Raw genomic sequence first — 24712 nt, forward strand, 5'->3', positions numbered from 1 at the left:
GCCAGATCATGGCCGCCATAGAGGGCTATTACACTGTTCACGGTGCTGTGAGCACACTGCACATAACGCAGTCGGGTGGCAATGCTAAAAAAAAAATATAGAGCAGGTCCTAGTTCTGGCCTGGTTTGCCAGTGTGAACACGCTTTCTGTGAAGAACCCTCGTTCCCGACTCCCCCATTGTGAGCTTTACCCATGTGAAGCACACAGTCATGTGCATAAGTTAACAACAGAAAGATGTCTTATGATTTGCATTATATTGCTTTTTTCTTTTAGCTGTGCCTTCTCCAATTATTAAGATTCAGACCATCAGAGAGAATTCAGTGGATTTTACACTGAAAGTGGACACTGATGTATTGGTGAGTCCTATATTGAATTTTTCTGTATAAAGTCAAAGGCAGACAATAGCCAGATATAAGATACATAACGGAGAAAAAACTTGCCTGCCTTTTTTCATCTTGTTTTCTCTTTGTCCTTCCTACAGTGTTCCATCAAGCATTCCTTGTATCATTAAAATGTCTCACCTTCTGGTCTGCTATCTTGGAAAAAGAACTTGTTGCCTTTTCATTTCCTATTAAATAGTGTGATTTTTTTTTTTTAATGTAGATAACTGGATATACAGTGACTTTATCATGGGAGTTTGACACACATGTACAGGAGAGAAGAACTTTACAATTTGATGGACAGAGTGTATCACAAACGGGTAACTTTTACAGCCTCTGAATGTAATGATTACATTGACTGATGTAATGCACCTTGGGATACAGTTAAAATTCCCTACTCTTGAAGATGGTCAGGACGGTGTCTAATTTAATCGACACCTCCCAGAATGCAAACCAAGTAATGGACACCTCATAGAAGTGCTCCTGCATGTCCATTACAAGACAGATTTCTATTCACTGGCTGTATACTGTGGGGCAGGCGGCTGCTGGCTGTATACTGTGGGGCAGGCGGCTGCTGGCTGTATACTGTGGGGCAGGCGGCTGCTGGCTGTATACTGTGGGGCAGGCGGCAGGTGCATTTCCCACCCTAGCCTTATACTCAAGTCAATAGGTTTTCCCAGTTTTTGTTGGTAAAATTGGCTGCCCCGGCTTATACTCTAAGGAAAATTGTATAACTTAAACCATATCATTTATTTGCTGAAAGTGGACAACCCCTTTAATGCAGTTTTAAAGTAGAATACAGGCTGTAACGCTGGATCGTTACAAAAGTAACCAAAAATTAGAAGATTCCTGCTTGCATACTTGTCCTTCATTTTATACTTCCTATTTTGTACATACACAACCCCTTACTCAATAATCTGTCTCTGTGAGCGCTACCACAAGGACTTCCAGGTGCCACTGGAGGCTTGTAGAGCGGGACAAAGCGTGACCCCCACCAACACAATAATTACTCTAGCTTTTGAGTATAGATGGAAATATGGTTCAGTACAGATAATGTCTGTTTCTTTCTCTTTATTTAAATGACAACAGTGGGTTAAGGTTAATAAAGTAGACTCTTCACTTTTCTCATTTTTCCTCCTAATTTAAAACATACTGTCATTACTCAATAAGCCATCAATAAGGGATTCCACCAGGGCTTCATTTGAGAGGACTGTAGCGCCTTGAGGGCCAGGTTACACAATCATGGTTTCAATAGATCCTTGTAGGGAGGAATATGGTGTGGTGGCACAAGGTCATTTCCTAGGAGTGAAAGGCTGGAGTGTGATCTAAAATCATGATCAAAATTTGTTTCTTAACTGTTTTATTGGAGTTAGTCTGACATTGCAATACATACCGCATTCGTTGATATGTTTGAGATATGCCAAAATTTATGAGAACGGGGAACCTCTTCTCATTCATAGTGGGAGCAGCAGTCTGAGCTTGCTCCCCTGCTTCTCATTTCCGTTCTATGAGGGCAGCTGAAAATGGCTGAACATGACCTGAATGGAGCGGTGTAATGAGTACGGGATCCCCATTCTCCTAATTGCCAAGGATCCTGTTTTCTTAATTGGTGGGGGTACTATATATATCTGAACCTCAATGATTAGGAAGTTGTTCCCCATCCCCCATGTGGATTGAGGATAAATTCTGTGGTAGGGACAACTCCATTAGGAAGGATAATGCCAGAAGGAGGTCAATTTATTAATTCATATTATTAATAACTGTATGTTGACTTTGTTTTAGTGACCAATCTGACGGCGCAAACTGAATATGAGATTTCTGCTTGGGCAAGGTCTTCGTATGGTGAGAGCGCTGTTTGGTTTGCACAGTTTACCACCAAGGGTACAAGACCAGCAGCCCCAAGTCTAAAAGCAAAAGTGATCAATCAGACAGCAGTTGAGTGCAGCTGGGTGGGCATCAGGAATGTGGTAAGAATCTCCTTTTTTCTATTTTCATGTGCTACATCCATTAGTTTTATTCCAAATTTCTGCAGGCCTCCAGATAAAGCTTAACCGCTTAAGGACTGTCCATAGTAAATATACGTCATAAAGAAGTTGGGGACTAGGGTAACAAGGAGAAAGCTCCAAGGCTGTTCCCTCTCCATACAGGTGTTATGGGACTCAGAATAGGGCAAAATGAAAACTTTTTTTTTTTTTTTTCTTGTACAAAAGGTCGTTACTTAATTAAATCTATTAACATGAAAAAACCTATATGAACTTGGCATCCCTGTGGTCATACCAACCTGTAGAATAGATGAGAGGCGTCATTTGGAATGCAAAGCCTTAAAGGGTATACTTGAAAATGGTACAAATTTTTTTTTCTGCACTTTCATTTTCCATGCTACACAGAAAACAAGCCCTTTTTACAGCTTTATATATGGAAAAATTCAAAAAGTTATGGATTTTTAAAGATGAAAAATTACAATGCCAAAAAACTAAAATGACATGGTAAAAAATAAATGGCTAATAGAGATCACGCTGCATTTAATTACCCCACTACTGTTGTAAACATTTGGGAGATGTATCATACCACCTGTACTGTACCTGTTTTTGTTAAATTGCTGTTCTGTTTTGGTAATGAGGGCAAATTATAGACTGCCCCCCCCCCCCTCACAATACAAGAGCTTTACTATAATAATAGTTAAAGGGCATCTACCACCAGGATGAAGGATTGTACACCAAGCATGCTGACATACTGGTGTGCGCCACCTCTGGCAGGATCCGCTCTTCTTTAAGATTCTTATGCCTTTGTGTTTAAGAATTTTTTTTTAAAGGTTTTAAAAATTATGCCGATGAACCTGAGAGCCTCCAGGCTCCATTGACATCTATAGAGGCAGAGTCCTGTCAGTGTGCTGGGTTTACAATCCTTCATCCTGGTTGTAAATGTCCTTTAAGACTGCCGGAAGAAGCATGGGAGAATCTGTTACAGAATTTGATACATCTCTCCTCAATTATTGAGGGGAAACTTGCATTTTACACCTAACATTGCAACAGCAGAAACATTGTGGAGTTTATAGATGACCTAAATGTAAGTTTAAGCTAATCTACCTTGTAACCTGGTGTATTCTGCTGCAACTTTTCTTAGAACATGCATACTATTCTAAGAAAACATTAACCTTTGAATGTTACCAGCTGGAGGTATCTCTATACACACACTACCACTGCCCAATAAGTGCTGACCCTGTAGGAACACACCCCCTTGTAATGGAAATGGTTAAACCCAGTTATCAGCTTATTCATACATTTCTAAAGGGAATCGCCAAGGAACAGCCCAAAGAGAGCAGAGTTATATGGGAAGATTCTCCAGAGTTGTCATTTTAATGAAGAATACTAGTATTTTTCAAAATCGAGATTACATGAGACATGTCACCAGAATTGCAAGTTACAGGCATTCCCTGGGTTCCATACAAGATGAGAGCAAACCTAAAGCACCCAAGTTAAATTTGTATCTAAGTCGGAACAGGTATATTTTATAATTGTAACTCCAGACAAAATTTGTCCCTGTGACAATAGGATTTTAAAAATATTTTGCTGTCATGAGAACAAGAATTATCATTAACAAAGCACCAGAAAGCTTCACTAGAGGTCCCAATGGGCACAGGGGTCATCTGTAAGTTGGGTGTCCCTAAGTCAGGGACTGCCTGTAAAGGTGTGGACATGTGTAGAGAAACTATATGGTTATTAAGCAATATATCTAAGTCTATTTATGATGCACTGCTACTAATGTTTCTAACCATCTCCTGTGTTCAGACCTATGGGGTTTTTTATGCGACATCGTTCTCAGAGCTGCACAGGAATCCACTGAACGTGACGACAACTCTTCATGACATGATTGTCAATGTGAACCGGGATGAGCAGTACTTGATCTTGGTGAGGAAACAGTATTGCTTGGTTTACAGCTGAGTCTTGTAATAGAAATAACAAGAATCTCTCCTCTCAGGTGCGGGTCATATCCCCCTATCTGGGTCCCCCATCAGATTATGCCGTGGTCAAAATGATCCCTGACAATCGCTTGCCGCCTCGCCAGCTTCATGCTGTGCATGTGGATAAAACATTTATCGTCATGAAGTGGGAGTCTCCGTATGACTCTCCAGATAATGAATTAGTAAGTTATCTTCTCCCTTGGTATAGAAGCTATATAATATTATTATATAGTCACATATTTAGTTGATTTTGTATGTAATTTTGATATAATTTGTGTATATGGTCACATAATATATTATGCAGAGATTTTTTTTCCTCTTAGAATTAAGGAGCCACATTAAAATGTCATCCTTAATAGTGACTGAATACATGCACCATTATGAACATAAAATTATATCATGAAAAGTTTAGCAATTTTTATAAACCACTTTGGGTGGAATTTACTAAGCCTTGTCCACCAATTTTCTGAAAAACAGAACATTATACCAGCTTTGATCTAAACTAGGCAAACCTGAGGGAGTGCGGTGGACTGACCTTTAGGAATTACTGCGAGGCCGGTGCCTCTTGGTAAATCTTACATGTGGTAGGCTGGCATTTGGAGAGAACCTGTCGCCACATTTTCACATATACAGCTAGTGACAGGCTCCTGTAGAGTCCTATTTACTAACTCACCCCCTTCTTTTAGCTAAACTTTTGTCCATTACATACCCATAAATTAACTTTATATTGTATTCCCTGGTATTAGAGAAGGCTTGTTTTGCTCCACCAGCGCCTCCAATCTAAATCACCCCATGTTCCATGCCTCTTCTCACCATGTGATGTAACCAGGGTGATGTCATCACAGGTCTATTAACCTTCTAACAGTAGCAAACTGTACACCATGCGTCTATCTAATCGCACAAAATCACAGCATGCCTCCATGGAATTCTACTCCTCCATGGAATTCTACTTATCCCCATCTTCCATGGAGGCTGCTGTGATTTCATGTGATCCAATACATCCATAGGGTGGATGTTACAGATGTACTAGGACCTTGGGTGATGTCATCCTGGTCACATGAGGTTAAGTGCCCAATGAGCGCTCTCTCTGAAGATGCATTGATACAAACCCATTGCTTTCTGTGTGAAAAAATAGCCTTACTAGTGAATGTCAGAGTTCAGTTCTAGTTCTGTAATATACTAAGTTCACAGATGTGCTTGGCAGGTTCTTCTACACCCTCCTTTAATAATAGTGGAAAAATGGTGTATTAGCCAGCATTTAAAAAAAAAAAAAAAATTTGACTTCAATAGACCTTCCATTATACAAAGATAAACAGAAGTTCTTTTGTTTACCTACCATTTTTTGTTTCCATTAAGCTCTTCTTAAGCAGAGAGCCATGACACGAGTGTGCAATAAGCAGACATTCTTCTCAGATAGCAAACAGTCAGATTGTGGAGCAGCACAGCGAGTATAATGGATCAAACCAATGGTGGGTGACTCCAACAAACCTGATCCACCAGTTTGTAAGGTCAGATATCCAAAAAAAATGCAATGAGGCAGCACTCCGGTAAGTATAAAGGTGATCTTTATTCACCCATGGCAAAATGAGGTGCAACGTTTCAGCTCATCCATAGAGCCATTATGTATGCTTGATAATGGCTCTATGGACGAGCTGAAACGTTGCACCTTATTTTCGCATAGGTGAATAAAGATCACCTTTGTACTCAACGCAGTGCTGCCTCATTGCATTTTTTGGATATTCTTCTCAAATTTCTATAATATAGATCCTCCAGGTTCATTTATTATTAGAGTAATGTATGGGTGGAGTGCTTTTATATCATGCATTGTGAATTGGTTCAGTTTGCAGTTGGCTGTGTGCAGTCCACCTCTGCTTTCTCAGGACACATTTTATATTACAGGCTTACATTGTCTCCATAAAAGATTTAATAATGAAGACAGAGAAGAGTTACAAGGTGAACACCCGGAACAGTACAATAGAGTTCAGGATTGGGAACCTTGAACCTGGAGGAAAATACAATGTGATTGTCCAGTTGCGGAATATGAGCAAAGAGTCCAGCACTAAAGTCAGCACAGGTAATGTGGCAATAGATTCAGAATTCAGATCTCATGATACATATAAACATATGGCCAGGACTCGAATAAGTCTACATTCACACATTGCACTTGAATTGTGTTTTGAAAAGAAGAGGAGCAGCACCCAAGCAGTTATCAAGGCAAAGCACTTTCTATTTCCTGAAGGCAAGTGCTTAAGTGTAAATACATTTGTGTATGGGAGAAGCTTCACCCTGAACTTGAATTTAGTTTCAAAACGCAATGCAAGTGCAACATGTTAACCCAGTGTAAGAAATGAGTAAAGTGACCCAGAAAAGACAGAGTACTCCCAAGACACAAATAATTAACAATCACAGGCATAGCAGTGCACTTTAACAAATTACAATCCAGGCCAAAACACTATTCGAGCCTTTTACAAATAAAAGTCACAGTAACATCTGCATTTCTGTAGACCAATCATGGCAAATGGTCCATGTTACTGCAGGAATACATATTTAGCTAAATGCTGTTAAGAGCAAGTCAGTCAAGATGGTAGCCTCTATCACCATGCACTGAAAATATAAATAAATCCTCTGCAATTGGAAAATAAAGACAGATGAGTAAGAGAATATTTTTCACTGAATTAGCAGAGTTCCATTTAAAGGTGGGTTCTACCAGCCCCACTACAATAAAAGGGAATATGAGCTGTCATGTGCTTTTCTCAGTCTCTATCCTCTTTTATTGGACCATGGCTTTAGTACCATGAATTATCTTTATCATATACCCATGTTATAGATACAGTGAATAACAACATTTTAGAGCTCATTCACATGACCGTACTTGAAGCCGTGGTCTGGTTGCTTGATTTGCAACCAGATCTCGGCCTCCATAGATCTCGGTGGCTCCCGGTGTTGCTGTGGTGAGCACATGGTGCATCACCACACAGTGACCGAGGGGTGAAGAGCGCTCAAACCCCCCCCTCCTCCTCCTGGCCCTGTGAATGAGCCCATAAAGCCCATCAAACAATACTTATTTTTTCCTGTTCTTTTCAGTTTCTCTGTGCTCCAGAAGCCTTAAAACTCATGAACAAAGATCACGTTTTTATTACTTCAATGAATCTAGAGTAAGTTTATCAGCAACTTATGTATTAAGTTAAGACTGTATTATACATTGCTGCATACAGTATTCTGCTTGCGGATTCACTGAGACAGATTTATCAGGGCCTGAAAACTTGTGTACAAGCCCCACCCCGGTGGTAAGGATTGCATCATATGCTGGTACACCTAGTCCCATTATATGGTAAATCTCCCCCATTATGCTTATGTAACTAAGTACCAGTAAAGAATAAGTAATGTAATGTATACAGTTAGCTGCACTTAGTATACTGCTTGTAGAGTCATACATTGCATAATATAGTCTGTACTATACTACAACCACTCTGAGGCTAGGCTACACTCCGGGCTTCATATAGATTAAATGTACAGTCAGATCAGCAGCAGATTAGTGAATGTATAGAGAATTTCTTGCCTGTCTATACTGGGGTACTCCTCACTGCCAAGAAGGGAAAAATAAATATATAAATATATCCTTGTAAATCTGGGTGACAACCTGTATGTAATATTTTTAACATAATCTGCATTGTTTTCCTGCTACTGCAGGGTTATGAAGTTCACATGTTTGACAGTGCAAGCAACATCTCAACACTCCTGGGAAATACAACAGAGAACTACTTCAAGATCTCTGACCTAAAATTGGGTCATAGCTACACATTCAGCGTCCAGGCCCGATGTCTGTACAGTAGTCAGGTCTGTGGAGAGCCGGCACTGCTTCTCTATGACAATCTTGGAACAGGTTAGTTATTTACTACTTATGGGAGTGTATTATGGGAAGCTATACACTTACTGTCAATAAATGGTTATATTCCTATTCACAGCTCTCTATTCGGCTCTAATAGTTTTATACAACTATAATTGACTTTGAAAATTGAAAAAAACAAATTAAAAGCTGACGCAATAGGATGACTGATTCCTCTACTGTTTCCAGGAATGGATCCTCTGCCGTCCACCAGTGTCCAGTCCTCAGATGTGGCTTCTATCGTGGTCCCAGTCTTATTCTTGCTTTTAGTAGCCACTGGCTGCGGCTTTGTTATATTGTACATGCGACACAGGAGACTTCAGAACAGCTTCACAGCTTTTGCAAACAGCCATTACAGCTCACGCCTCGGAGCTGCTATCTTCTCATCTGGAGATGATATAGGTAAGACGACTGCAATTGGGATCCTCTGGGAAAGTGTTTTATAGTCTAAAAAGAAACATTACATTGTTACATTGCCCAAAGAAAATGGACCTTAAAGGACATCTACCACCAGGATGAAGGATTGTAACCAAGCACACTGACATACTGGTCCGTGCCCATCTTTCCCCCGGTTACGGAACGTGCGCCCATTGCCGTCCATGGGGGACATATAATGTATTTTTTGGACTATAAGACGCGATTTTTAGCAAGAAAAAATCTTATAGACCGAAAGTCAGGAGGATCCAGCACTACCAGACCACTGAAAGGGAGATCGGGTGATGTCCTGACATAGAGCTGCACCCGATCTCCCTGAGAGAAGCCTCTGTACAGCTCTCCCCTAGTCCTACAGGTACAGGACCTGCGGTGATGTCAGCATCATGTGACTGATCACATGCTTCTTACATCACCACAGGTCTGCGCTGGGACTGGGTAAGAAGAAGGGGAATGGGGAAAGTGTGGCTGTGTGTGACGCTGTGTGTGTGTGTGTGACGCTGTGTGTGTGTGTGTGACGCTGTGTGTGTGTGTGTGACGCTGTGTGTGTGTGTGTGACGCTGTGTGTGTGTGTGTGACGCTGTGTGTGTGTGTGTGTGACGCTGTGTGTGTGTGTGTGTGACGCTGTGTGTGTGTGTGACGCTGTGTGTGTGTGTGTGTGACGCTGTGTGTGTGTGTGTGTGACGCTGTGTGTGTGTGTGTGTGACGCTGTGTGTGTGTGACGCTGTGTGTGTGTGTGACGCTGTGTGTGTGTGTGACGCTGTGTGTGTGTGTGACGCTGTGTGTGTGTGTGTGTGTGTGTGTGTGGGTGACGCTGTGTGTGTGTGTGTGGGTGACGCTGTGTGTGTGTGTGTGTGTGTGTGGGTGACGCTGTGTGTGTGTGTGTGTGTGTGTGGGTGACGCTGTGTGTGTGTGTGTGTGTGTGTGTGTGGGTGACGCTGTGTGTGTGTGTGTGTGTGTGGGTGGGTGACGCTGTGTGTGTGTGTGTGTGTGTGTGGGTGACGCTGTGTGTGTGTGGGTGACGCTGTGTGTGTGTGTGGGTGACGCTGTGTGTGTTTGTGGGTGACGCTGTGTGTGTTTGTGGGTGACGCTGTGTGTGTGTGGGTGACGCTGTGTGTGTTTGTGGGTGACGCTGTGTGTGTTTGTGGGTGACGCTGTGTGTGTTTGTGGGTGACGCTGTGTGTGTGTGTGGGTGACGCTGTGTGTGTGTGTGGGTGACGCTGTGTGTGTTTGTGGGTGACGCTGTGTGTGTGTGTGGGTGACGCTGTGTGTGTGTGTGTGTGTGGGTGACGCTGTGTGTGTTTATGGGTGACGCTGTGTGTGTGTGTGTGTGTGGGTGACGCTGTGTGTGTGTGTGTGTGGGTGACGCTGTGTGTGTGTGTGTGTGGGTGACGCTGTGTGTGTGTGTGTGGGTGACGCTGTGTTCTTGTGTGTGTGTGTGGGTTGACGCTGTGGTGTGGTGTGTGGGTGACCCCCCCCGCTGTGTGTGTATTGTGTGTGGGTGACGCTGTGTGTGTGTGTGTGTGGGTGACGCGTGTGTGTGTGTGTGTGGTGTCCTGTGTGTGTGTGTGGGTGACGCTGTGTGTGTGTGTGGGTGACGCTGTGTGTGTGTGTGGGTGACGCTGTGTGTGTGTGTGTGGGTGACGCTGGTGTGTGTGTGTGTGGGTGACGCTGTGTGTGTGTGTGGGTGACGCTGTGTGTGTGTGTGGGTGACGCTGTGTGTGTGTGTGGGTGACGCTGTGTGTGTGTGTGTGGGTGACGCTGTGTGTGTGTGTGTGGGTGACGCTGTGTGTGTGTGTGGGTGACGCTGTGTGTGTGTGTGGGTGACGCTGTGTGTGTGTGTGGGTGACGCGGTGTGTGTGTGTGTGTGGGTGACGCTGTGTTGTGTGTGGGTGACGCTGTGTGTGTGTGTGGGTGACGCTGTGTGTGTGTGTGGGTGACGCTGTGTGTGTGTGTGGGTGACGCGTGTGTGTGTGGTGGGTGACGCTGTGTGTGTGTGTGGGGTGACGCTGTGTGTGTGTGTGGGTGACGCTGTGTGTGTGTGTGGGTGACGCTGTGTGTGTGTGTGGGTGACGCTGTGTGTGTGTGTGTGTGGGTGACGCTGTGGTGTGTGTGTGGGTGTGTGTGTGGGTGACGCTGTGTGTGTGTGTGGGTGACGCTGTGTGTGTGTGTGGGGTGACGCTGTGTGTGGTGTGTGTGGGTGACGCTGTGTGTGTGTGTGGGTGACGCTGTGTGTGTGTGTGTGGGTGACGCTGTGTGTGTGTGTGTGGGTGACGCTGTGTGTGTGTGTGTGGGTGACGCTGTGTGTGTGTGTGTGGGTGACGCTGTGGTGTGTGTGTGTGTGGGTGACGCTGTGTGTGTGTGTGTGGGTGACGCTGTGTGTGTGTGTGTGGGGTGACGCTTGTGTGTGTGTGTGGGTGACGCGTGTGTGTGTGTGTGTGTGGGTGACGCTGTGTGTGTGTGTGTGTGTGTGGGTGACGCGTGTTGTGTGTGTGGGTGACGCTGTGTGTGTGTGTGTGTGGGTGACGCTGTGTGTGTGTGTGTGTGTGGGTGACGCTGTGTGTGTGGTGTGGCGTGTGTGTGTGGGTGACGCTGTGTGTGTGTGTGTGTGTGGGTGCTGTGTGTGTGTGTGTGGGTGACGCTGTGTGTGTGTGTGTGTGTGTGTGTGTGTGTGTGGTGTGTGTGGGTGACGCTGTGTGTGTGTGTGTGTGTGTGGGTGACGCTGTGTGTGTGTGTGTGTGTGTGTGTGGTGACGCGGTGTGTGTGTGTGTGTGGGTGACGCGTGTGTGTGTGTGTGTGTGTGTGTGACGCTGTGTGTGTGTGTGTGTGTGTGGGTGACGCTGTGTGTGGGTGTGTGTGTGGGTGACGCTGTGTGTGTGTGGTGTGTGTGTGACGCTGTGTGTGTGTGTGTGGTGACGCTGTGTGTGTGTGTGTGTGTGTGGGTGACGCTGTGTGTGTGTGTTGTGTGTGGGTGACGCTGTTGTGTGTGTGTGTGTGTGTGGGTGACGCTGTGTGTGTGTGTGGGTGACGCTGTGTGTGTGTGTGGGTGACGCTGTGTGTGTGTGTGGGTGACGCTGTGGTGTTGTGTGTGTGGGTGACGCTGTGTGTGTGTGTGTGTGTGTGTGTGGGTGACGCTGTTGTGTGTGTGTGTGTGTGTGGGTGACGCTGTGTGTGTGTGTGTGTGTGACGCTGTGTGTGTGTGTGTGTGTGTGGGTGACGCTGTGTGTGTGTGTGTGTGTGGGTGACGCTGTGTGTGTTTGTGGGTGACGCTGTGTGTGTGTGTGGGTGACGCTGTTGTGTGTGGGTGACGCTGTGTGTGTGTGTGTGTGGGTGACGCTGTGTGTGTGTGTGTGTGGGTGACGCTGTGTGTGTGTGTGTGTGGGTGACGCTGTGTGTGTGTGTGTGGGTGACGCTGTGTGTGTGTGTGTGTGTGTGTGGGTGACGCTGTGTGTGTGTGTGTGTGTGTGTGTGGGTGACGCTGTGTGTGTGTGTGTGTGTGTGGGTGACGCTGTGTGTGTGTGTGTGTGTGTGGGTGACGCTGTGTGTGTGTGGGTGACGCTGTGTGTGTGTGTGTGTGTGTGGGTGACGCTGTGTGTGTAGCTGAGCTGTGTGTGTGTAGCTGAGCTTTATTGTGAGCAACAGGGATATTTTAATTGGTGTCAAATATATTTTTCCTTTTTTTAGAAGCCTAAATCTGCGGTGCGTCTTATAGTCCGAAAAATACGGTGATAAAATATATGACTTATAGAAGTCGGCTGTATATACATCCCCCATATGTTGGTGTGAATGTAGCCTAAGTTTGAAGAAAGAAAATGCGAGTGTTGGGCATCAATAAATGTGTGCCCAGGAGATATAAATGTGTGTGTGTGTGTGTGTGTGTGTGTGTGACGCTGTGTGTGTGTGTGTGTGTGACGCTGTGTGTGTGTGTGACGCTGTGTGTGTGTGTGTGTGTGACGCTGTGTGTGTGTGTGTGTGACGCTGTGTGTGTGTGTGACGCTGTGTGTGTGTGTGTGTGTGACGCTGCGTGTGTGTGTGACGCTGCGTGTGTGTGTGACGCTGCGTGTGTGTGTGACGCTGCGTGTGTGTGTGACGCTGCGTGTGTGTGTGTGACGCTGCGTGTGTGTGTGTGACGCTGTGTGTGTGTGTGTGACGCTGTGTGTGTGTGTGTGACGCTGTGTGTGTGTGTGTGACGCTGTGTGTGTGTGTGTGTGTGTGTGTGTGTGACGCTGTGTGTGTGTGTGTGTGACGCTGTGTGTGTGTGTGACGCTGTGTGTGTGTGTGACGCTGTGTGTGTGTGTGACGCTGTGTGTGTGTGTGACGCTGTGTGTGTGTGTGACGCTGTGTGTGTGTGTGACGCTGTGTGTGTGTGTGTGACGCTGTGTGTGTGTGTGTGAGTGACGCTGTGTGTGTGTGTGAGTGACGCTGTGTGTGTGTGTGTGTGACGCTGTGTGTGTGTGTGTGTGTGACGCTGTGTGTGTGTGTGTGACGCTGTGTGTGTGTGTGTGTGTGACGCTGTGTGTGTGACGCTGTGTGTGTGTGTGTGACGCTGTGTGTGTGTGTGTGACGCTGTGTGTGTGTGTGTGACGCTGTGTGTGTGTGTGTGACGCTGTGTGTGTGTGTGACGCTGTGTGTGTGTGTGACGCTGTGTGTTTGTGACGCTGTGTGTTTGTGACGCTGTGTGTTTGTGACGCTGTGTGGGTGACGCTGTGTGGGTGACGCTGTGTGTGTGTGGGTGACGCTGTGTGTGTGTGGGTGACGCTGTGTGTGTGTGGGTGACGCTGTGTGTGTGTGGGTGACGCTGTGTGTGTGTGTGGGACGCTGTGTGTGTGTGTGGGACGCTGTGTGTGTGTGTGGGACGCTGTGTGTGTGTGTGGGACGCTGTGTGTGTGTGTGGGACGCTGTGTGTGTGTGTGGGACGCTGTGTGTGTGTGTGGGTGACGCTGTGTGTGTGTGTGGGTGACGCTGTGTGTGTGTGTGGGTGACGCTGTGTGTGTGTGTGTGTGGGTGACGCTGTGTGTGTGTGTGTGTGGGTGACGCTGTGTGTGTGTGTGTGTGGGTGACGCTGTGTGTGTGTGTGTATGTAGCTGAGCTGTGTGTGTGTGTGTATGTAGCTGAGCTGTGTGTGTGTGTGTATGTAGCTGAGCTGTGTGTGTGTGTGTATGTAGCTGAGCTGTGTGTGTGTGTGTGTGTAGCTGAGCTGTGTGTGTGTGTGTGTGTAGCTGAGCTGTGTGTGTGTGTGTGTGTAGCTGAGCTGTGTGTGTGTGTGTAGCTGAGCTGTGTGTGTGTGTGTGTGTAGCTGAGCTGTGTGTGTGTGTGTGTGTGTAGCTGAGCTGTGTGTGTGTGTGTGTGTGTGTAGCTGAGCTGTGTGTGTGTGTGTAGCTGAGCTGTGTGTGTGTGTGTGTAGCTGAGCTGTGTGTGTGTGTGTGTAGCTGAGCTGTGTGTGTAGCTGAGCTGTGTGTGTGTGTGTGTGTGTAGCTGAGCTGTGTGTGTGTGTGTGTGTGTGTGTGTGTAGCTGAGCTGTGTGTGTGTGTGTGTGTGTAGCTGAGCTGTGTGTGTAGCTGAGCTGTGTGTGTGTGTGTGTGTGTGTGTGTGTAGCTGAGCTGTGTGTGTGTGTGTAGCTGAGCTTTATTGTGAGCAACAGGGATATTTTAATTGGTGTCAAATATATTTTTCCTTTTTTTAGAAGCCTAAATCTGCGGTGCGTCTTATAGTCCGAAAAATACGGTATATGACTTATAGAAGTCGGCTGTATATACATCCCCCATATGTTGGTGTGAATGTAGCCTAAGTTTGAAGAAAGAAAATGCGAGTGTTGGGCATCAATAAATGTGTGCCCAGGAGATATAAATGTGTGTGTGTGTGTGGGTGACGCTGTGTGTGTGTGGGGGTGACGCTGTGTGTGTGTGGGGGTGACGCTGTGTGTGTGTGGGGGTGACGCTGTGTGTGTGTGGGGGTGACGCTGTGTGTGTGTGGGGGTGACGCTGTGTGTGTGTGGGGGTGACGCTGTGTGTGTGTGGGGGTGACGCTGTGTGTGTGTGGGGGTGACGCTGTGTGTGTGTGGGGGTGACGCTGTGTGTGTGTGGGGGTGACGCTGTGTGTGTGTGGGGGTGGGGGTGACGCTGTGTGTGTGTGGGGGTGACGCTGTGTGTGTGTGGGGGTGACGCTGTGTGTGTGTGGGGGTGACGCTGTGTGTGTGTGGGGGTGACGCTGTGTGTGTGTGGGGGTGACGCTGTGTGTGTGTGGGGGTGACGCTGTGTGTGTGTGGGGGTGACGCTGTGTGTGTGTGGGGGTGACGCTGTGTGTGGGTGTGTGTGTGTGTGTGTGTGGGTGACGCGGTGTGTGTGTGTGTGTGGGTGACGCTGTGTGTGTGTGTGTGTGTGGGTGACGCTGTGTGTGTGTGTGGGTGACGCTGTGTGTGTGTGTGTGGGTGACGCTGTGTGTGTGTGTGTGTGTGTGGGTGACGCTGTGTGTGTGTGTGTGTGTGTGTGTGTGGGTGACGCTGTGTGTGTGTGTGTGGGTGACGCTGTGTGTGTGTGTGTGTGTGTGGGTGACGCTGTGTGTGTGTGTGGGTGACGCTGTGTGTGTGTGTGTGTGTGTGTGTGGGTGACGCTGTGTGTGTGTGTGTGTGTGTGTGTGTGTGTGGGTGACGCTGTGTGTGTGTGTGTGTGTGTGGGTGACGCTGTGTGTGTGTGTGTGTGTGTGGGTGACGCTGTGTGTGTGTGTGTGTGTGTGGGTGACGCTGTGTGTGTGTGTGGGTGACGCTGTGTGTGTGTGTGTGGGTGACGCTGTGTGTGTGTGTGTGGGTGACGCTGTGTGTGTGTGTGTGTGTGTGTGTGGGTGACGCTGTGTGTGTGTGTGTGTGTGTGTGTGGGTGACGCTGTGTGTGTGTGTGTGTGTGTGTGGGTGACGCTGTGTGTGTGTGTGTGTGTGTGTGGGTGACGCTGTGTGTGTGTGGGTGACGCTGTGTGTGGGTGACGCTGTGTGTGGGTGACGCTGTGTGTGGGTGACGCTGTGTGTGGGTGACGCTGTGTGTGGGTGACGCTGTGTGTGGGTGACGCTGTGTGTGGGTGACGCTGTGTGTGGGTGACGCTGTGTGTGGGTGACGCTGTGTGTGGGTGACGCTGTGTGTGGGTGACGCTGTGTGTGGGTGACGCTGTGTGTGGGTGACGCTGTGTGTGGGTGACGCTGTGTGTGGGTGTGGGTGACGCTGTGTGTGGGTGACGCTGTGCGTGTGTGTGTGTGGGTGACGCTGTGCGTGTGTGTAGCTGAGCTGTGTGGGTGACGCTGAGCTGTGTGTGTGTGTGTGTGTAGCTGAGCTGTGTGTGTGTGTGTGTGTAGCTGAGCTGTGTGTGTGTGTGTGTGTGTAGCTGAGCTGTGTGTGTGTGTGTGTGTGTAGCTGAGCTGTGTGTGTGTGTGTGTGTGTAGCTGAGCTGTGTGTGTGTAGCTGAGCTGTGTGTGTGTGTGTGTGTGTGTGTATAGCTGAGCTTTATTGTGAGCAACAGGGATATTTTAATTGGTGTCAAATATATTTTTCCTTTTTTTAGAAGCCTAAATCTGCGGTGCGTCTTATAGTCCGAAAAATACGGTGATAAAATATATGACTTATAGAAGTCGGCTGTATATACATCCCCCATATGTTGGTGTGAATGTAGCCTAAGTTTGAAGAAAGAAAATGCGAGTGTTGGGCATCAATAAATGTGTGCCCAGGAGATATAAATGTGTGTGTGTGTGTGTGTGTGTGTGACGCTGTGTGTGTGTGTGTGTGACGCTGTGTGTGTGTGTGTGTGACGCTGTGTGTGTGTGGGTGACGCTGTGTGTGTGTGGGGGTGACGCTGTGTGTGTGTGGGGGTGACGCTGTGTGTGTGTGGGGGTGACGCTGTGTGTGTGTGGGGGTGACGCTGTGTGTGTGTGGGGGTGACGCTGTGTGTGTGGGGGGGGTGACGCTGTGCGTGTGGGGGGGGTGACGCTGTGCGTGTGGGGGGGTGACGCTGTGCGTGTGGGGGGGTGACGCTGTGCGTGTGGGGGGGTGACGCTGTGTGTGTGTGTGTGTGGGTGACGCTGTGTGTGTGTGTGTGGGTGACGCTGTGTGTGTGTGTGTGTGTGTGGGTGACGCTGTGTGTGTGTGTGTGGGTGACGCTGTGTGTGTGTGTGTGTGTGTGGGTGACGCTGTGTGTGTGTGTGTGTGTGGGTGACGCTGTGTGTGTGTGTGTGTGTGGGTGACGCTGTGTGTGTGTGTGTGTGTGTGTGTGGGTGACGCTGTGTGTGTGTGTGTGTGTGTGTGGGTGACGCTGTGTGTGTGTGTGGGTGACGCTGTGTGTGTGTGTGTGTGTGGGTGACGCTGTGTGTGTGTGTGTGTGTGGGTGACGCTGTGTGTGTGGGTGACGCTGTGTGTGTGTGTGTGGGTGACGCTGTGTGTGTGTGTGTGGGTGACGCTGTGTGTGTGGGTGACGCTGTGTGTGTGTGTGTGTGGGTGACGCTGTGTGTGTGTGTGGGTGGGTGACGCTGTGTGTGTGTGTGGGTGGGTGACGCTGTGTGTGTGTGTGTGTGTGTAGCTGTGTGTGTGTGTGTGTGTGTGTTGTGGTTGACCGCTGTGTGTGTGCTGTGTGTGTGTGTGTGGGGTGACGCTGTGTGTGTGTGTGTGTGTGTGTTGTGTGTGTGTGTGTGTGTGGTTTGACGCTGTGTGAGTGTGTGTGTATAGTGTGATATCGCTGTGTGTGTGTGTGTGTGTGGTGTGTGGTTGACGCTGTGTGTGGTGTTGGTGTGTGTGTTGACGCTGTGTGTGTGTGTGTGTGTGTGTTGTGTGTGTGTGTGTGTGTGTGTGTGTGTGTGGTGGCTGTGTGTGTGTGTGTGGTTGACGCTGTGTGTGTGTGTGTGTGTGTGTGTGGTTGACGTGTGTGTGTGTGTGTGTGTGTGGGTGACGCTGTGTGTGTGTGTGGTGGTGGGTGACGTGTGTGTGTGTGTGGGTGACGCTGTGTGTGTGTGGGGGGGTGACGCTGTGTGAGGTGTGTGTGTGTGGGTGACGCTGTGTGTGTGTGTGTGTGTGGTGTGGGTGAGTTGGTGTGTGTGTGGTGACGCTCTGTGTGTGTGTGTGTGGTTGACGCTGTGTGTGTGTGTGTGTGTGTGTGTGTGACGCTGTGTGTGTGTGTGTGTGGTTGACGCTGTGTGTGTGTGGGTGACGCTGTGTGTGTGTGTGTGTGTGTGTGTGGGTGACGCTGTGTGTGTGTGTGTGGGTGACGCTGTGTGTGTGTGTGTGGGTGACGCTGTGTGTGTGTGTGTGGGTGACGCTGTGTGTGTGTGTGTGTGGGTGACGCTGTGTGTGTGGGTGACGCTGTGTGTGTGTGTGTGGGTGACGCTGTGTGTGTGGGTGACGCTGTGTGTGTGTGTGTGTGGGTGACGCTGTGTGTGTGTGTGTGGGTGACGCTGTGTGTGTGTGTGTGGGTGACGCTGTGTGTGTGTGTGGGTGACGCTGTGTGTGTGTGTGTGGGTGACGCTGTGTGTGTGTGTGGGTGACGCTGTGTGTGTGTGTGTGTGGGTGACGCTGTGTGTGTGTGTGGGGGTGACGCTGTGTGTGTGTGTGTGTGTGGGGGTGACGCTGTGTGTGTGTGTGTGTGGGGGTGACGCTGTGTGTGTGTGTGGGGGTGACGCTGTGTGTGTGGGTGACGCTGTGTGTGTGGGTGACGCTGTGTGTGGGTGTGTGTGTGTGGGTGACGCTGTGTGTGTGTGTGTGGGTGACGCTGTGTGTGTGTGTGTGGGTGACGCTGTGTGTGGGTGTGTGGGTGACGCTGTGTGTGGGTGACGCTGTGTGTGGGTGTGTGTGTGTGGGTGGGTGACGCTGTGTGTGTGGGTGACGCTGTGTGTGTGGGTGACGCTGTGTGTGTGTGTGTGGGTGACGCTGTGTGTGTGTGTGGGTGGGTGACGCTGTGTGTGTGTGTGGGTGACGCTGTGTGTGTGGGTGACGCTGTGTGTGTGTGTGGGTGACGCTGTGTGTGTGTGTGGGTGACGCTGTGTGTGTGTGGGTGACGCTGTGTGTGTGTGTGGGTGACGCTGTGTGTGTGTGTGTGTGGGTGACGCTGTGTGTGTGTGTGGGTGACGCTGTGTGTGTGTGTGGGTGACGCTGTGTGTGTGGGTGACGCTGTGTGTGTGTGTGTGGGTGACGCTGTGTGTGTGTGTGGGTGACGCTGTGTGTGTGTGTGGGTGACGCTGTGTGTGTGGGTGACGCTGTGTGTGTGTGTGACGCTGTGTGTGTGTGTGACGCTGTGTGTGTGACGCTGTGTGTGTGTGTGTGTGGGTGACGCTGTGTGTGTGTGTGTGTGGGTGACGCTGTGTGTGTGGGTGACGCTGTGTGTGTGGGTGACGCTGTGTGTGTGTGGGTGACGCTGTGTGTGTGTGTGTGGGTGACGCTGTGTGTGTGTGTGTGGGTGACGCTGTGTGTGTGTGTGTGTGTGGGTGACGCTGTGTGTGTGTGTGTGGGTGACGCTGTGTGTGTGTGTGGGTGACGCTGTGTGTGTGTGTGTGTGTGTGGGTGACGCTGTGTGTGGGTGTGTGTGTGTGGGTGGGTGACGCTGTGTGTGTGTGGGTGACGCTGACGCTGTGTGTGTGTGTGTGTGTGTGTGTGTGGGTGGGTGACGCTGTGTGTGTGTGTGTGTGTGGGTGACGCTGTGTGTGTGTGTGGGTGACGCTGTGTGTGTGTGTGGGTGACGCTGTGTGTGTGTGTGTGGGTGACGCTGTGTGTGTGTGTGTGGGTGACGCTGTGTGTGTGTGTGTGGGTGACGCTGTGTGTGTGTGTGTGGGTGACGCTGTGTGTGTGTGTGTGGGTGACGCTGTGTGTGTGTGTGTGTGTGTGTGTGTGTGTGTGTGTGTGTGTGTGTGTGTGTGTGTGTGTGGGTGACGCTGTGTGTGTGTGTGTGGGTGACGCTGTGTGTGTGTGTGGGTGACGCTGTGTGTGTGTGTGGGTGACGCTGTGTGTGTGTGTGTGTGTGTGGGTGACGCTGTGTGTGTGTGTGTGACGCTGTGTGTGTGTGTGGGTGACGCTGTGTGTGTGTGTGGGTGACGCTGTGTGTGTGTGTGGGTGACGCTGTGTGTGTGTGTGTGTGGGTGGGTGACGCTGTGTGTGTGTGTGGGTGGGTGACGCTGTGTGTGTGTGTGGGTGGGTGACGCTGTGTGTGTGTGTGTGTGGGTGACGCTGTGTGTGTGTGTGTGTGGGTGACGCTGTGTGTGTGTGTGTGTGGGTGACGCTGTGTGTGTGTGTGTGTGTGGGTGGGTGACGCTGTGTGTGTGTGTGGGTGGGTGACGCTGTGTGTGTGTGTGTGTGGGTGACGCTGTGTGTGTGTGTGTGTGGGTGACGCTGTGTGTGTGTGTGTGTGGGTGACGCTGTGTGTGTGTGTGTGTGTGGGTGACGCTGTGTGTGTGGGTGACGCTGTGTGTGTGGGTGACGCTGTGTGTGTGGGTGACGCTGTGTGTGGGTGACGCTGTGTGTGTGGGTGACGCTGTGTGTGTGGGTGACGCTGTGTGTGTGGGTGACGCTGTGTGTGTGGGTGACGCTGTGTGTGTGGGTGACGCTGTGTGTGTGGGTGACGCTGTGTGTGTGGGTGACGCTGTGTGTGTGGGTGACGCTGTGTGTGTGGGTGACGCTGTGTGTGTGTGTGTGGGTGACGCTGTGTGTGTGTGTGTGGGTGACGCTGTGTGTGTGTGTGGGTGACGCTGTGTGTGTGTGTGGGTGACGCTGTGTGTGTGTGTGGGTGACGCTGTGTGTGTGTGTGTGTGTGGGTGACGCTGTGTGTGTGGGTGACGCTGTGTGTGTGGGTGACGCTGTGTGTGTGGGTGACGCTGTGTGTGGGTGACGCTGTGTGTGTGGGTGACGCTGTGTGTGTGGGTGACGCTGTGTGTGTGGGTGACGCTGTGTGTGTGGGTGACGCTGTGTGTGTGGGTGACGCTGTGTGTGTGGGTGACGCTGTGTGTGTGGGTGACGCTGTGTGTGTGGGTGACGCTGTGTGTGTGGGTGACGCTGTGTGTGTGTGTGTGGGTGACGCTGTGTGTGTGTGTGTGGGTGACGCTGTGTGTGTGTGTGGGTGACGCTGTGTGTGTGTGTGGGTGACGCTGTGTGTGTGTGTGGGTGACGCTGTGTGTGTGTGGGTGACGCTGTGTGTGTGTGGGTGACGCTGTGTGTGTGGGTGACGCTGTGCGTGTGTGTGGGTGACGCTGTGCGTGTGTGTGGGTGACGCTGTGCGTGTGTGTGGGTGACGCTGTGCGTGTGTGTGGGTGACGCTGTGCGTGTGTGTGGGTGACGCTGTGCGTGTGTGTGGGTGACGCTGTGCGTGTGTGTAGCTGAGTTGTGTGGGTGACGCTGTGCGTGTGTGTAGCTGAGCTGTGTGTGTGTGTGTGTGTGTGTAGCTGAGCTGTGTGTGTGTGTGTGTGTGTGTGTGTAGCTGAGCTGTGTGTGTGTGTGTGTGTGTGTGTAGCTGAGCTGTGTGTGTGTAGCTGAGCTGTGTGTGTGTAGCTGAGCTGTGTGTGTGTGTGTGTATAGCTGAGCTTTATTGTGAGCAACAGGGATATTTTAATTGGTGTCAAATATATTTTTCCTTTTTTTAGAAGCCTAAATCTGCGGTGCGTCTTATAGTCCGAAAAATACGGTGATAAAATATATGACTTATAGAAGTCGGCTGTATATACATCCCCCATATGTTGGTGTGAATGTAGCCTAAGTTTGAAGAAAGAAAATGCGAGTGTTGGGCATCAATAAATGTGTGCCAAGGAGATATAAATGTGTGTGTGTGTGTGTGTGTGTGACGCTGTGTGTGTGTGTGTGTGACGCTGTGTGTGTGTGTGTGTGACGCTGTGTGTGTGTGTGTGACGCTGTGTGTGTGTGTGTGTGACGCTGTGTGTGTGTGTGTGTGACGCTGTGTGTGTGTGGGGGTGACGCTGTGTGTGTGTGGGGGTGACGCTGTGCGTGTGTGGGGGTGACGCTGTGCGTGTGTGGGGGTGACGCTGTGCGTGTGTGGGGGTGACGCTGTGCGTGTGTGGGGGTGACGCTGTGCGTGTGTGGGGGTGACGCTGTGCGTGTGTGGGGGTGACGCTGTGCGTGTGTGGGGGTGACGCTGTGCGTGTGTGGGGGTGACGCTGTGCGTGTGTGGGGGTGACGCTGTGCGTGTGTGGGGGTGACGCTGTGCGTGTGTGGGGGTGACGCTGTGCGTGTGTGGGGGTGACGCTGTGCGTGTGTGGGGGTGACGCTGTGCGTGTGTGGGGGTGACGCTGTGCGTGTGTGGGGGTGACGCTGTGCGTGTGTGGGGGTGACGCTGTGCGTGTGTGGGGGTGACGCTGTGCGTGTGTGGGGGTGACGCTGTGCGTGTGTGGGGGTGACGCTGTGCGTGTGTGGGGGTGACGCTGTGCGTGTGTGGGGGTGACGCTGTGCGTGTGTGGGGGTGACGCTGTGCGTGTGTGTGTGTGGGTGACGCTGTGCGTGTGTGTGTGTGGGTGACGCTGTGCGTGTGTGTGTGTGGGTGACGCTGTGCGTGTGTGTGTGTGGGTGACGCTGTGTGTGTGGGTGACGCTGTGTGTGTGTGTGTGTGGGTGACGCTGTGTGTGTGTGTGTGTGGGTGACGCTGTGTGTGTGTGTGTGTGGGTGACGCTGTGTGTGTGTGTGTGTGGGTGACGCTGTGTGTGTGTGTGTGTGGGTGACGCTGTGTGTGTGTGTGTGTGGGTGACGCTGTGTGTGTGTGTGTGTGGGTGACGCTGTGTGTGTGTGTGTGTGGGTGACGCTGTGTGTGTGTGTGTGTGGGTGACGCTGTGTGTGTGTGTGTGTGGGTGACGCTGTGTGTGTGTGTGTGTGGGTGACGCTGTGTGTGTGTGTGGGTGACGCTGTGTGTGGGTGTGTGTGTGTGGGTGACGCTGTGTGTGTGTGGGTGACGCTGACGCTGTGTGTGTGTGTGTGTGTGTGGGTGACGCTGACGCTGTGTGTGTGTGTGTGTGTGTGTGTGGGTGACGCTGTGTGTGTGTGTGTGGGTGACGCTGTGTGTGTGTGGGTGACGCTGTGTGTGTGTGTGTGGGTGACGCTGTGTGTGTGTGTGTGGGTGACGCTGTGTGTGTGTGTGTGTGTGTGTGTGTGTGTGTGTGTGTGTGTGGGTGACGCTGTGTGTGTGTGTGGGTGACGCTGTGTGTGTGTGGGTGACGCTGTGTGTGTGTGGGTGACGCTGTGTGTGTGTGTGGGTGACGCTGTGTGTGTGTGTGGGTGACGCTGTGTGTGTGTGTGTGTGTGTGTGTGTGTGGGTGACGCTGTGTGTGTGTGTGGGTGACGCTGTGTGTGTGTGTGGGTGACGCTGTGTGTGTGTGTGGGTGACGCTGTGTGTGTGTGTGTGTGGGTGACGCTGTGTGTGTGTGTGGGTGACGCTGTGTGTGTGTGGGTGGGTGACGCTGTGTGTGTGTGTGTGTGGGTGACGCTGTGTGTGTGTGTGTGTGGGTGGGTGACGCTGTGTGTGTGTGTGGGTGACGCTGTGTGTGTGTGTGTGTGGGTGACGCTGTGTGTGTGTGTGTGTGGGTGACGCTGTGTGTGTGGGTGACGCTGTGTGTGTGGGTGACGCTGTGTGTGTGGGTGACGCTGTGTGTGTGGGTGACGCTGTGTGTGTGGGTGACGCTGTGTGTGTGGGTGACGCTGTGTGTGTGGGTGACGCTGTGTGTGTGGGTGACGCTGTGTGTGTGGGTGACGCTGTGTGTGTGTGTGTGTGTGTGTGACGCTGTGTGTGTGTGTGTGTGGGTGACGCTGTGTGTGTGTGTGGGTGACGCTGTGTGTGTGTGTGTGGGTGACGCTGTGTGTGTGTGTGTGGGTGACGCTGTGTGTGTGTGTGTGTGTGTGTGTGACGCTGTGTGTGTGTGTGTGTGTGGGTGACGCTGTGTGTGTGTGTGTGTGTGTGTGTGTGGGTGACGCTGTGTGTGTGTGTGTGTGTGTGTGTGTGTGGGTGACGCTGTGTGTGTGTGTGTGTGTGTGTGTGTGGGTGACGCTGTGTGTGTGTGGGTGACGCTGTGTGTGTGTGGGTGACGCTGTGTGTGTGTGGGTGACGCTGTGTGTGTGTGTGTGTGGGTGACGCTGTGCGTGTGTGTGGGTGACGCTGTGCGTGTGTGTGGGTGACGCTGTGCGTGTGTGTGGGTGACGCTGTGCGTGTGTGTAGCTGAGTTGTGTGGGTGACGCTGTGCGTGTGTGTAGCTGAGCTGTGTGTGTGTGTGTGTGTGTGTGTGTAGCTGAGCTGTGTGTGTGTGTGTGTGTGTGTAGCTGTGTGTGTGTGTGTGTGTGTAGCTGAGCTGTGTGTGTGTAGCTGAGCTGTGTGTGTGTGTGTGTATAGCTGAGCTTTATTGTGAGCAACAGGGATATTTTAATTGGTGTCAAATATATTTTTCCTTTTTTTAGAAGCCTAAATCTGCGGTGCGTCTTATAGTCCGAAAAATACGGTGATAAAATATATGACTTATAGAAGTCGGCTGTATATACATCCCCCATATGTTGGTGTGAATGTAGCCTAAGTTTGAAGAAAGAAAATGCGAGTGTTGGGCATCAATAAATGTGTGCCCAGGAGATATAAATAAGGGTAAAAAATAGTGGATGAGTAGTGATGGAAGGGTAGTAGTAGAAGCAGGAGATGAAGAGAGTAGAGTTGGAATAGAGGATATGAGCTGTAGTGGAAATAGGATAAGAACCATGGGGTAGGAGACCAGAGAGGGGTGGCAGTACACTAAGAAAAAGGAGACTAAGTTGAACAGAAAGATATAATAGCTTAAAATGCTGTACAAGAGCTGAAAGGAGTGGTGAGGAAGTGGGAGGGAACCTTTTATAGTGTCCCTGTGATGATATCGTGCATGACTGTCATACGTGATCTCATCACATGGAGGCTATAAAGGTCCTGACTGCCTCACCACTCCTTTCAGCTCTTGTACCTACGTAAGTAGTATACGCCATGTATGAACATAGCCTTAGTGTTCATCTTGTAATTGCAGAATCTATACCCCCATTGAATTCCTGGGGGAAGGGATTTTATAGATGAATAATACAAAGGTTTTCCTATCCTGTGA

At 50.2% G+C, this 24712-nt stretch overlaps 1 protein-coding gene across 1 annotated transcript in view; it reads left to right on the forward strand.

Annotated features, from left to right (window-relative positions):
* The window catches only part of SORL1 (sortilin related receptor 1), a 79749-nt gene that overhangs the window by 50835 nt on the left and 4202 nt on the right, over positions 1 to 24712 (forward strand). The window contains exons 39-47 of the mRNA XM_072113499.1: positions 274 to 356; positions 604 to 700; positions 2163 to 2347; positions 4169 to 4288; positions 4359 to 4523; positions 6241 to 6415; positions 7426 to 7496; positions 8032 to 8224; positions 8417 to 8629. Coding sequence (XP_071969600.1) covers positions 274 to 356; positions 604 to 700; positions 2163 to 2347; positions 4169 to 4288; positions 4359 to 4523; positions 6241 to 6415; positions 7426 to 7496; positions 8032 to 8224; positions 8417 to 8629 — 1302 coding nt within the window. The remainder of the gene's footprint in view (positions 1 to 273; positions 357 to 603; positions 701 to 2162; positions 2348 to 4168; positions 4289 to 4358; positions 4524 to 6240; positions 6416 to 7425; positions 7497 to 8031; positions 8225 to 8416; positions 8630 to 24712) is intronic.

The sequence above is a fragment of the Engystomops pustulosus genome, chromosome 6, assembly GCF_040894005.1.
Source record: "Engystomops pustulosus chromosome 6, aEngPut4.maternal, whole genome shotgun sequence".
Taxonomy (NCBI): Eukaryota; Metazoa; Chordata; class Amphibia; order Anura; family Leptodactylidae; genus Engystomops; species Engystomops pustulosus.